We start from the raw sequence: 13,982 nt of genomic DNA, 5'->3' as shown, positions 1-13,982 counted from the left end.
TTAAAACATTGCTTGTAAACAGGTGTGTGCATATTTATGAAGGATGGTGGCTACGTAGAAAAACCGGAATGCTGAAAGAAAGTATGAACATAAATAAACAATTGAAAACAATATTTGGATTAGGAATCTTCACAAAATCTGTTTATTTTTCAAAAGATCTTTTGTATACCAAATAAATAAATATAGGACTTACTGGTAAATATTAATAAAAAAAAAATATCTTGGATAATTTCAGGAGTGAATCCATCCTTCTCCATATTTTTCTTTTTTTTTTTTTTTCCTTGCCATGACGTTTAATTGAAGAAAAACAAAAAGTTAATGAAGAGACCGCGTGCTGTTATCTGTGTTGTTTTTGAAATGCCGGAAAAATGTGTTTGGCAAGGAAAAAAATATCAAATTCTGACGGAGTATAACTCCGAAATATATTAATTTTAAACAACTAAATATTTGTTTATTTTCATAATATTGCATTGTAATTCGGCTTTCAAACATATTTCATACGTACACATTATTTAATTGGAATTCGTTATTGAGATGAGTATTATTTATTAATTTATTTATTGCGGACTATTATCCTCATCTTTCTTAGATATTGTTTCAGTGAAACAACATCTAAGTCCGCAATAAATAAATTAATATTTCATACGTATTTCAATTTAAAATTCAAATTCAATCAACGCTTTTAACACGGAAAACACTACCCCCTGACTACCTTTGATACTATTAATTATCTACAATTTTTTTACTTCTTGTTTTTTTTTTTTATATACTTATCTTCTCTATTGTTTTAGATATGTACCCACAGTTGTGGACCACTCGGACGATCTTCCTTGTGCCGGCACCTATTTACTCCACCAAGGCATACAGCGACGTATTGCCATTACCATTGTCCACGAAAAAGGTCCAGACCTGATTTGGAGAGACATCAAAGAACTTGTTGTCGGTGAGCCTTCTTAATATTTCTTTTCTTCATACAATGTCAAAAGATTATGCTTCACCAGTGTTCACCCTGTGCCCAGAGATGTGTGGCCCCGACAAACCGCCAATCCCCAACGTCGTGTGCCGTGGTAGGTTTCGTTCATTGTGTTTGTTATGGCCTGATCGTTATTTTTCTCACCGGCAACTGTCACTGACAACACACGTGGGTCCACAAGAATAAGTATTAAAACAAAATAAACATGAAAACCACAATGCCAATGCTTCACATACATATCAGATGGAATCTGGGTGTATGTGAAACTATAGTTCAACCCACGTGTACTACCAAGGCTGGGCTCGTCTGTCAGTCGCAATTCATCTCTCTGTTTTGCAGTCAGCTCTAAGAACTGTCCATACGTGTCATTATCAGCTTCCATCCGTCGCAGCCAGCAGCTTCATGCCAACTAACTGTCTTCTCTGCGTTGGTATCTGAAGTCCCCACCCCCACCGGCTACCAGAAACTGCCCTTCCCTGTTTTATATTTCTGTGGGTTTCTATTGTCATTGTCAAATCTAAAAATACCTACAGATTCATTGTTTGCTACTTCCCGTCTCTTTGTTTATTGTCAGACACTTCCTGTTTTTTTGTCTATTGCCACTCCCTTCTCAGCACTTAGTGACTTAGGTCCACCTCAGGTCCACTTTATAGTATCACAACCCTAACATTCATCTATTATTTGTTTCTCATTTGTCTGATTTTTCCCAGGTTAAAGTTCTCACAAATCAAGGGGCCCCCTACCTGGGACTAACACCATATGAGATACATTTGAATGTTCCATTAAAATTCTTCATCTAACAAACACGGAATTAATAATGAAGTTGAGACCATAATATTCCCCTCCTCAATTGACCATTTAAATATGTTTATTTATTTATTTTTTTTGGTCGTACTCGATTCCAGGACAAGAATTCATCTACTCTGGTGGAGTATTCAGCTTCATGCTATTGTTTGACAACTTCTTTTGAGCAACTTTTTTATGACACACAGAAGATTGATTGCTCTGCATGGTAACGCAGAAGGTTGATCTCCAGTAGTTTTACAGATATTAAACAGACTAACAAAGTTTTGAGAAGCATTTTCTCTTTTAATCAACATTTGAACAGCTTTACACAAATGGGAGTTAGTTTCTGTTGCAGATTTTTTGAGCACTATGATGGGTACGTTTTCAGCGCTAGTTGCCTTACTGAGGCAAAGTTCTTGATAAGTTTGGCAACATCCCGGAGTTGGGGCCAGCACTTGATCTCTGTATGAGATAGAAATTCGAATATTCCAGTGAAGTTCTTCTTTACCCCTCAGAATATATATTTCCACTCTTCAATATATCTTTCTTGTAGTCTCTTGGTCTTAATGAAATTCAGGACAAGAATTTGTGCTGTTACTTGAGGTAACATTGCTTGTAAAAAGCAAGTGTAGGTTAACCATACCAAGAAGATCTTATTTGGGCTATGAATGGTATGTGATCTTAAATATTTAGTCAGGGTTTATTTCTAGGAAAGAATATCTTCATGCCAGGTACAGAGAGACCTTAGATGCTCAAGGATAGTGTCTAATAGGCATTCAAGTGTGTGTGTTTATATTAGTCTGTTGCAAAAATAATGTCATTTTTTGACGTTCAACTTCAAAAGATCATAACTCCTTTCATAATAATTATTCATCGAAATAAGAACCGTTAGAATCGACGTATTTTTGCCAATTAGAAACAAGTTTATTTATCCCATTAGCATAGAAGTTCTTGAAGCAATGAAGTCATTGAGGGCCAATTTGGCATCAATCTCGGTTTTTGAAGCATTTTTCACGCAGGTAGTTGTCAAGATGCTTGAAAAAGTGATAATCGGTGGGTGAGAGGTCCGATGAATATGGTGGATGAGGCAAATTCGTTCAGCTTCTGCCTGGTCAGTTGAAAAACATGTGGGCGAGCGTTGTCATGGAGGAGAATTGATCCCTTCATATTGACCCATCTCGGGCACATACGTTGGAGTTTCTGGGGTTAGGGTTAGGGGGTACATTTCATCAATTTTTGTTGGCAGTACTTTGCCATAATCATTTCGCCCGGATTCAAAAAGCTGTGATGGATGAGACCAGCCACAGACCACCAAACAGTCACCATAACCTTTGGTGCAATTTTGGCTTCAGGAAGTGTTGTGGAGCAATTCCAGCGTCCAGCCACAGTGCCGAACTTCGCCGGTTGTCATAGAGGATCCACTTCTCATTACACGTCACAATCCACTCAAGAAATGGGTCGTTGTTGTTGCACAGAAGACAGTTTTTTTGATTATCGTTCAATTCATGCGGCACCCATTTATCCAACTTTTTTGACTTCCCTATGGCGAACGACTGTTGAGTTCAATAGCAACTTTTTGTGTGGTTTTGTGAGGATCGGCTTCAATTAAGACTTTCAAATGTTCATTTTCAACCACACCATCTTCATCTTCGAGGCCCTCGTCACCATTGGGAAATTTCTTGAACCACCGTTGTGCCACACATTTGTTAGTGGTTCCTAGGTCAAAATGCATCATTGATATCACGATTTGTCTTGGCCGCTTTTCGGCCTAGTTTGAACTGAAACAAGAAAGTCGTGTACATTTGAATTTTGATCATGCTGTCGAAAAGCCTGCAAAAAAATAAATGAAGAGATTGAGAACGGTAACGAATAACACGATTCAATAGAGCGAAAAACATGCTTCAAATTATATATAACTTGGCTATATATATATATATCAATGAATTCAGAAATTATATATAAAGTAACATATGTGAGAAAACGGTACTATTTTTGCACTAAACTAATATGTCCAGCAAAAACTTTAAAAATCCCAAACAAAGTTTATATTTTCTTTTTTTTTTTTTTTTTTACTTGCATTGCCTTAGTTATCTAATTTCTAAATTTTAGGAAAAATATACTTTTGTCCCAAGCAATTATTCTTGGGGCAGAAATAGAAAATATGTTTTTTTAATTTTTAACTTTTTAAACATTTACTTCTGGTTTTTACACACGCATTTCTACATAGATTTCTCTTTCTCTTTCAGGACGAATCCGAAACACATTAGATTATCGGGATGTTGACAGTGAGAACACTGTTCTCTCTTTGAGTCTCTTCCCTGCACACTATGTACAGCAACCAAACGATGACAGGTAAGAAGTCTCTTCTTTTTTCTTCATCTTTTTTATTTTAGCCATTTCTACGTCTAGCAGTGATGTTCCTGTCTTCCTTATTACAGTTGTGGGTGGAATGATATTTGGGTCTGTGCAAAAGTTTGTGCAAAGTTAAAATTTTGGTTTTTGTCCAGACATTTTTAATCAGTTAATGGGAGTCCATAGGCATTACAACATAAATCTTGCAAGCTTTGAATTATTATTGATTTATCTCCTTTTTTTCTTTTCTTTTTTTTTGTTTGATTGTTTGTAAAATGGCAGCCATTTGGTTACTCATAAAATTTGACTTTCTTATATAAAAATAAAACTACTGGACCAATTTATCTGATTTTTAGAATATGATATTTTCATTTCATCACGGCTACATGCGTCATACAGATTTTTCTTTACTTTGGTTTTTAAATATAAGGCAAATTCTGGACAAGAACCTAAATTTCATCTTTAAAGTGAAAAAACTGTGATTTTAAAAATCTCAATTGATGATTATAACGATGGTGAATTCTAAGGGCCAAATCCGTCTAAGTCCGTGGATCAACAAACTTTACTCTTTTTAACTTGATTTCATCCGTCAACGAACTTATAAATCCCTAACTTGTAAAATTCTTTAGATTTGGATGTGAAATACGAATCTAACCCACAAAGTTAGTATATTAATCAACGTTGCCCTGGTTGAATAATATTTAAAACTAGACTTTTCAGCCCATTAAAAATTAGCAAAACATTTTTGTCTGGTTTTCTCAAGGACCCATGGTATAATGGATAACATACTTGGTAAAATTCAAATATAAGTTACACTCTTCTGGTGGTTGAAGGTTCAATCCTCAGTGTGAGTGACACCCAAAATACATTGATTTAGAATATGAGTACTTTATGCCAAACTTTTGCTGTAAATTGGTATTGTGATGATTAATGCTTATTTATCTCTAACTGTGCATCAAACAGATACCATAACACTTAGTTTGTTACACCTTAAAAGAAAGAAATAAAGGCTCACAAGATTTAGGCCAGATCGAACCAGGAGTTTCTGAGAAAAATTAGAATGGGCAGAGAGACAGATAAAGACAGACTATGAGTAATATGATATAGATTGAGAAATTTTATTCATTTTTTTTTTTTTTTTAAATCTTAAGCTGATGCTGATTTCGCTGAGAAAGGGGTTTACTTTTACAGTTTTGTTTTAAAGGGAAGTAACTCTGATTTTTATCAAGGAGTAACTTATGCTTACTCATTCTTTACAAAATCTACTTTATAAAAGGCGATATGTCTGTCTCCATATTTTTAATCTCTATCTCTACCAAAACTAAAAGTCACAGAGCGACGCTAAGGGCCTCAAATGATTTGTTCTTTTATGAGTCTTCAGCCAGTTAAAATTATTTTTAAGGGGTCAAAAATGGATCAAAATTGGAAAAAAATCATTAAATATTTTGTACATTCATCTTAGTTTATTTTTAATTTTTAATCAGTTCATATGCATGTCACGTTGGTACAGGGGTAACGTCACCAGCTTTGAATGCTACAGTTTTAGTTTTTGATTCTAACTGATGCTACCTAAATACTATTTTTTTTTTAACTTTTGAAATTACGATTCTATAACATATACGCAATCTGGACAAATTAAAGTATCATATTTAAGTTTATTTTACACCCGTGCAAAGCCAGGCGCCCCCCCCCCCACAACACCCACCCACTAGTCTATAAAGAAGAGTTGTGTATGTGTGTCCAGATATAGGAATGGGCAGGGCAGAGAGGGTTGGGAGATGGGGGAGGAAAGAGAAAAAATAGAGAGGCGGATAAAGAGAGAGACATTTTAATAGAAACATGTTATACTTTTGCCCTGGGCAACGCCAGGTAGCCCTGTTAGTGTAAAATAAATGGTATTAAATTTTGCTTGTGAAGATCTACATGCTAATTAATCTCTGTCTCTCAATTTCTAACCAAATTTTTTTTTCCTTCCAGAATTTTCTTCAGATTCGAAGCCGCTTGGGACAGCTCTCTCCACAATTCTCCCTTATTGAATAGGGTAACTCCGTACGGTGAAAAGATTTTCATGACCCTGTCTGCGTATTTGGAGGTAAGCTCATATTCTCGTACATTGTGTGTGGGAAGGGGGAGATATATGTTTGATCCCTTTTTGGAATTCCCAGTGTGGATGACATCAATTTTATCTTCAACTTGATTTTATTCCTAAGCTAAATAATTATAAGATTTTAATGTGTTGAACTGAAAAGAAAAAACAATTTTTTATTTTCAAAAGTGCTCAATACATATGCAGAGCTTTTTTAAGTGAAATTATATAAGCATCAGGAAATCACTATGCAGATTAATCTATGTTCCAATGGTGTTAATTGTCTCATCTCACGAGACGATTAACATTATTGAAACGTAGATTAATCCACGTAGGATGTTGTTATTATTTATATACTTTCGCTCATATAATAAAGTAATTTGATGATCAAATAAAGTTTAACTTTGAACTGTCATCAATTATTTCTTATATATACTTATATAAATATTAGAATATATTTTCATAAACATTACAATATACTTATATAAATATTAGAATATACTTACATAAACATTAGAATATACTTATATAAACATTTGAATATACTTATATAAACATTTGAATATACTTATATAAACATTTGAATATACTTATATAAACATTTGAATATACTTACATAAACATTTGAATATACTTATATAAATATTAGAATATACTTACATAAACATTTGAATATACTTATATAAACATTTGAATATACTTATATAAACATTTGAATATACTTATATAAACATTTGAATATACTTATATAAACATTTGAATATACTTATATAAACATTTGAATATACTTATATAAATATTACAATGTACTTATATAAATATTAGAATATACTTACATAAACATTAGAATATACTTATATAAACATTTGAATATACTTATATAAACATTTGAATATACTTATATAAACATTTGAATATACTTACATAAACATTTGAATATACTTATATAAACATTTGAATATACTTATATAAACATTTGAATATACTTATATAAATATTATAATATACTTATATAAATATTAGAATATACTTACATAAACATTAGAATATACTTATATAAATATTAGAATATACTTACATAAACATTAGAATATACTTATATAAACATTAGAATATACTTATATAAACATTAGAATATACTTATATAAACATTTGAATATACTTATATAAACATTTGAATATACTTATATAAACATTTGAATATACTTATATAAACATTAGAATATACTTATATAAACATTAGTATATACTTATATAAACATTAGAATATACTTATATAAGCATTACAATATACTTATATAAACATTAGAATATACTTATATAAACATTAGAATATACTTATATAAACATTTGAATATACTTATATAAACATTAGAATATACTTATATAAACATTAGAATATACTTATATAAGCATTACAATATACTTATATAAACATTAGAATATACTTATATAAACATTAGAATATACTTATATAAACATTTGAATATACTTATATAAACATTTGAATATACTTATATAAACATTAGAATATACTTATATAAACATTAGAATATACTTATATAAACATTTGAATATACTTATATAAACATTTGAATATACTTATATAAACATTTGAATATACTTATATAAACATTTGAATATACTTATATAAACATTTGAATATACTTATATAAACATTTGAATATACTTATATAAACATTTGAATATACTTATATAAACATTTGAATATACTTATATAAACATTTGAATATACTTATATAAACATTTGAATATACTTATATAAACATTTGAATATACTTATATAAATATTAGAATATACTTATATAAAAATTACAATATACTTATATAAAAATTACAATATACTTATATAAATATTAGAATATATTTATATAAACATTACAATATACTTATATAAATATTAGAATATACTTATATAAACATTGCAATATACTTATATAAAAATTACAATATACTTATATAAATATTAGAATATATTTATATAAACATTAGAATATACTTATATAAACATTAGAATATACTTATATAAACATTACAATAGTCTATGCTAGCTAACAATTATTTTAACGTTAATACATCTTCTTAGGGCTGTCAAATCAATATATATACAATAGAACCCACGATACAGCATTAATCCATTCCGGGGTTGGGATTGTAAGGAGAAATTGCTGTGTGGCAGGGCATAATCAAAATTTTATGCAGTAGATTTTAAAAATTAGTAACAAAATGCAGTAAAGTGTATAATACACATGTATATAATCAAATAACATTATAAATAACACCGGAAGAACGGGGGCAAATACCATAACCAGGAACAGGAAAAACATTGTATTCCACATGAAAAAGCCGTATCCTTGAGTCACTGTGTCTCAGGGTTCTACTGCATACTTTTTATTTGTTTTTTCATAAGCATTGATATGTCACTACACGTTCACGAGCATGTTTCGGTCAGCTAGTTACTTGTAACTAAAGACCTCTTTGAGCGATACAGGTTATATGAAAGCTAAGTCTGCAATGAAAATATTTCAGATATTCAGCATCATAGGAAATTATTATCAGGAGGTTCTATCACATGTTAATCGAAATAAGGAATAAAATCAAACCGTATGTGAAGGAGACAGAATAGGGGTGTGGGTTATGATTTGTGTTGAAATATAGAAATAAAGAGGGAAAGACGAGGAGATTAAGAAACCAAGGATAAATATAATAAAAAAAATAAAAATATAAGCCTATCAAGGAAGATATATGTATGTGTGTGTGATAGCCGCTAACTATGGAAACGACTTAGGCATTAACATTCTGCTGCGTATTGTGTCAATCGTCAAACGTAGGTCAGGTTAACAATTTTGGAATATTTAACATCTGCTACTAGTCTCTCGCTCCTTGACAAGGTTCAAAAGAGAGTTGCAAACCTAATAGGCCCTGAACTGGCATCTAAGCTTCAGCCTCTGTCCCATCGACGAAATGTTGCATCCCTCTGCCTGTTCTACAAGTATTTTAGTGGTGAATGCTCTGACAAACTGCAAGCACTTGTGCCCCCACGATATGAGCATCCTCGATAAACCCGACAGTCTGCTAAATCCCACCCCCACACTGTAGAGATCCCTAGATGTAAAAGATCTTTCTACTCCAATAGTTTCTTCCCCAGAACTGCTAGACTTTGGAATTCCATTCCAGGTCCCTGCTTCCCCAACAGTACTGACGTGCAGAAGTTCAAGTGTAATGTGAACCAACATCTTGCTACCCAAATCCCTACATAGTACCCCAGTTGTTGTTTCCCCTGATAGTACCCCCTACACCAAAGTGGCAATTTGCCTTGTTTGGGGTGAAAATGTAATTGAAAAAAAAAAAAAAAAAAATCCCAATTATTTAGTTATAAAAATTAATTTGAATTTACTTGAATTTGTCATGGTCAAAAATGTTGCCATCTCGTATATCCTTGCAATTTTTAATCAGTTCATATGCATGTCACGTCGGTACAGTGGTAACATCCACCAGCTTTGAATGTTATAGTTTTGCTTTTGGTTTCGATTCTTGCTGATGGCACCCAAATACTTTCTTTTTACTTTTGAAATCACGACTCTACGATAATATATACGAAATCTGGACAAATTAAAATATCATATTTTATTACGACCGAGCAAAGACAGGCCCCCCCCCCCGTTAGTGTGTGTGTAATATATATATATATATATATATATATATATATATATAATTCTATTAGATCAATAAATTATTACGTGAATTACAACAGAAATAAAACAAGGAAGATAATTTTGTCTTTGCACAGGGATTATTTTAGACATGTCATTTATTTTCAAGGTCACACAAGGGTAAAAAAAAAAAAGATTGAGAACTGCTGATATGTTCATCATTCATTCTTCCATGGTCAAATAATTTTTGTGTGTTTTTTTTTAGGTGGAGAACTGTGCCCAGCCTGCCTACATCACTAAAGACTTATGTCTGGTTATTCACGCCCGTGATGGAAAACTCACTGCTCCACGGTAAGTTCCCTAGACTATTTTTATTGTAGAAGTAATTCATGTCTTCTAACTGATCACTGGTTTTTTGGTTTATACACACACACACACACACAGTGTAACCCGGATATATGAGACATTCTCTCTTTCTCTCTTCTCTCTCTCTCTCTTTTTCTCTTTCTCTCTTTCTTTCTCTCTTTCTTTTTCTCTTTCTCTCTTTCTCTCTCTTTTTCTCTCTTTCTCTCTCTTTTTCTCTCTTTCTCTTTTTCTTTTTCTATCTCTTTCTCTCTCTCTCTTTTTTTTTTTTTTTTTTTTTTTGGGGGGGGGGGTCCCTGCAACTCTCTTATAACCGGATTACACTGTACATTAACACAGGCTCTAATTTAGGGCCAGAGAAAATCTCTCTTATATCCGTTTTTCTTATATCCAGGTTACACTGTGTGTGTGTGTGTGTATATATATATATATATATATATATATATATATATATATATATATATATAACTTAAATAATACTGGGTGCAATACCATTATTATCAGTAGTTAAAGTAATTTTTTATCTATATTACTTATAACTTTTTTTTTTTATTATTAAATTTCAGTGCAAGTAATATAAACTAAAATAAAAATAAAATCACTACTGATAATAACGTCGTTGCGTCTACTATTATTTAAGTGTTTATTAAAATTATGTACCTGCAAGAATAAATATATAAACTGTAAAATTATGTTAGAATTTTTACTTATTTTAGGTTTTTTATTAAATTAAAGGGGTGATGTAAAAAAAAAAAAAGAATTTTTTTTTTTTAGTCCAAAGTCTGGATTGGTTTTAAGGAATTTAAAAATATCTGCCCCCCTCCCATCCCCCTCACTTTTATCTTGTTCATCATGATATAACTTTGTATATAATTTTTTACGTGATTTACCTCTTGATATTTCTGTCTTCTTTTTTTTTCTACAGTAAATCGCGTCTTTCTTTTTTCTACAGTAAATCGCGTCTTTCCTTTGGTAATTCCGTTTTGGATTTATGAATTAAACAACATTGCAAAAAGTTTAATTTTTTTTTTTTTTTTTTAAGGATGTAAATGAAAGAAAAAAATTTAAGAATTGGATAAGAAAAGAAGGCCATGCCATTACAAGCATTTTCTTACTATGGTAATAAACATGACATTAAAGAAGGCCATCAAACTAAGAACATTTTGTGACTATCATAAGAGTTATGACGTTTTGTTGCTATGATAATAGCTATAGCATCAGCGAAGGTATAACACTGATGCTTTGTTAATCTGATAATAGACGATAACACTAAGAATGCACCAAATATTCATGTCATTTTTGTCTCTCTTTCTCTTTACAAAACTCAATCATGTTCTGCAAAGTCAAAAACGTTTCTGAATTTTTGAGGATTGGTTATTCATATTATTTGGATTCTTTGAACTATTGTTCTCATCGTGAATGTTGGTTCATGTAACCTCTGACCTTCCTCAGGTGTATCTTGTCGAACTCGGGCAATTCGGATGGAATTTTGATCAGAACCTTTTATTTACTTCATTGGGGTAGTATGCTCTTGTTCCGTCAGCCATGATTAGATAGAGGTACCATACTTTGGGGTAATTGCACCAACTAAAAAAGTGATCTTTAAATGTGTGGTTGCCAAAAGAGCACTTTTAGCTAGTCGGCGCAGTTACCCCAAAGTACGGTACTAGAACTGTCTGCAAGGACCCGTTGCGCAGTGGTTAAGAGTACTTGGGAAAATCAGTTATAAAAGTGATATTCTTCTGAAGGTTGAAGGTTCAATTTTTGGTATGGGTGATTGAAAAATACAACTGCAAATTACTTAGGACTTCTATCTAGTCAGGGCTGATGGAATGAGAACATGCTACCCCCATGAAGTAAATAAAGAGTTCTGTTTAAAATTCCATCAATTTCAACAAGATACACCTGAAGAAGGTCGGAGGTTACATCAACCGAAACGTTGTGAAAATGACACTCAAGATGAGAACAGTAGTCCAAAGAGTCTCAATAATACAAGAACAATTTTATTTCTACAATAAAAGGAAGTTTAAAGACCCTTGTCCCATTCTCCCTTACCCCTTCACACCATTTTTTCTACCTTTTCTCTTTTTTTGTCTTTTTTTTTATTATGATGATCAATTTCTTTTCAAATCACAGGAATACATTGTATAGAAGAATGACTATTTAAAATCTGCTTTCATTGCAAAAGATCCGGCCCGATAACGCTGCTTCTCTAAGGGAATTGCTGCGGAAACATGTCTGCACATATGTAACTAATAATGTTTGTATAAACAAACATACTATAAATGTATTTGCATTTAAACAGAACATGTATTCCAAGTGCATAAGTTTAATAGAATTTCACTTTTATTTTTATTTTTTTTTTTTTAATTAATCGTGGAATTTCCACTGGTCACATTTAAATCTTGACGTACCAAACCAAGGATTGAACTCGCAATCAGCAGGTAACACTAGTCACAAGCAAATGCACTTCTTTTTTTTTTTTTTTAACTTGGCCAGATGTCTTGGCTTTTGAAAAATGCCCAAGGATGTAATAATTGTTCTTAGTGCATTTACACCCAAATTAAAGATCAAAGTCAAATTGTATATACAATAAAGTTAAGTCCTTGCCCAGAATTTCCGCCTATATTAAAAAAAAAAAAAAAAAAAAAATCTGTATGATGTACCCATGACAAAAACGAAAATATCACATTCCAAAAATCACGTAAATTGATCAAGTAGTTTTATTTCTATGAAGTTATTTTTAAGCAGTTGATGGGAATTCATAAATCTCTACTTTGTGTGTGAGTTCCTTTCTCATAGGTTCCGAAACGGTCATCATTTGCAATGTAACTCATATGTCTGGCACACAAAGCTTATTTAAATGTCTGGCAGTGTTCTTAGATGTGTCGTGTACAGAAACTCATCTAATAAGTATCCAAAATTGAAAAAGTCCGATCCTAAAAATAGTCTTCCTTTCTTATAAATAAAAAATAATTTTTACAGGCGAATATTTTACATTTCACCAGCAAGGAAGATAATAAAATCTCAACAAATTTCTTAACAAAAACCCCCCCCAGAATTATTGACATATGGAGATATAGCTTAGTGGTAGAGCAATTAACTACAGATTGAATTGTCCCTTGTTCAAGCTCAGGTGTACCTCACCATTTTATTTTAATTTTTTTCTTATTAATGAGTTCACTTTACGATAAAAGAAGATGTATCATTTAAAATTGACGCAAACCATTTCTTTGTTTGCGTGTTTTAAAACTAAATATTAATCAGAAGTGACTTTGCCAAGTTATTCATTGTCAGCTGATGTGATATTGTAAACAAACACAGACGGAATTTGATAAACAACGTTATCATTATACTTTTTAAAAAATTTTTTGCGAATTAGTCCACTGACCAAATTATTCCTCATAATATATAATTTTCAATAGAGGATTGATTCTACAATAATATATACAAAATTTGCATAAATTATAATATCAGGTTTAAGTGTATTGTACAACCAGGCAACGCCGGGCATCCAGCTAGTTACAACATAAATCTAGTAAATATGAATTGCGTTAACTCCCTTTGTGTTTGGGCATTTTTTTTTTTTAAACTGGAGGCTGAGACAGTCACTCTTCAGATACAAATAAAATTTGATTTTGTTTAAAAATAAGACTTTTTGATCAGTTTGTGATTTTTGGAATATGCTATTTTTGTTTAATCGCAAGTACATACATCATACAGATTTTTCTCGATTTTTTTTTTTTTT

General features: G+C 31.5%; 1 protein-coding gene across 50 annotated transcripts in view; it reads left to right on the top strand.

The window, feature by feature from the left end:
- Positions 1-13,982, top strand: part of LOC145269265 (kinesin-like protein unc-104) — a 649,720-nt gene that overhangs the window by 550,971 nt on the left and 84,767 nt on the right. For all 50 annotated transcript variants that reach the window (XM_080124920.1, XM_080124904.1, XM_080124897.1 and 47 more), the window contains 4 exons: positions 792-943; positions 4,006-4,111; positions 6,089-6,203; positions 10,137-10,222. In XM_080124920.1, coding sequence (XP_079981046.1) covers positions 792-943; positions 4,006-4,111; positions 6,089-6,203; positions 10,137-10,222 — 459 coding nt within the window. The remainder of the gene's footprint in view (positions 1-791; positions 944-4,005; positions 4,112-6,088; positions 6,204-10,136; positions 10,223-13,982) is intronic.

This window comes from Euprymna scolopes, chromosome 45 (assembly GCF_053919585.1).
Source record: "Euprymna scolopes isolate OS-2025 chromosome 45, ASM5391958v1, whole genome shotgun sequence".
Taxonomy (NCBI): domain Eukaryota; kingdom Metazoa; phylum Mollusca; class Cephalopoda; order Sepiida; family Sepiolidae; genus Euprymna; species Euprymna scolopes.
Note: the sequence above shows the minus strand (reverse complement) of the source record. Positions and strands in the feature narration are given on the sequence as shown.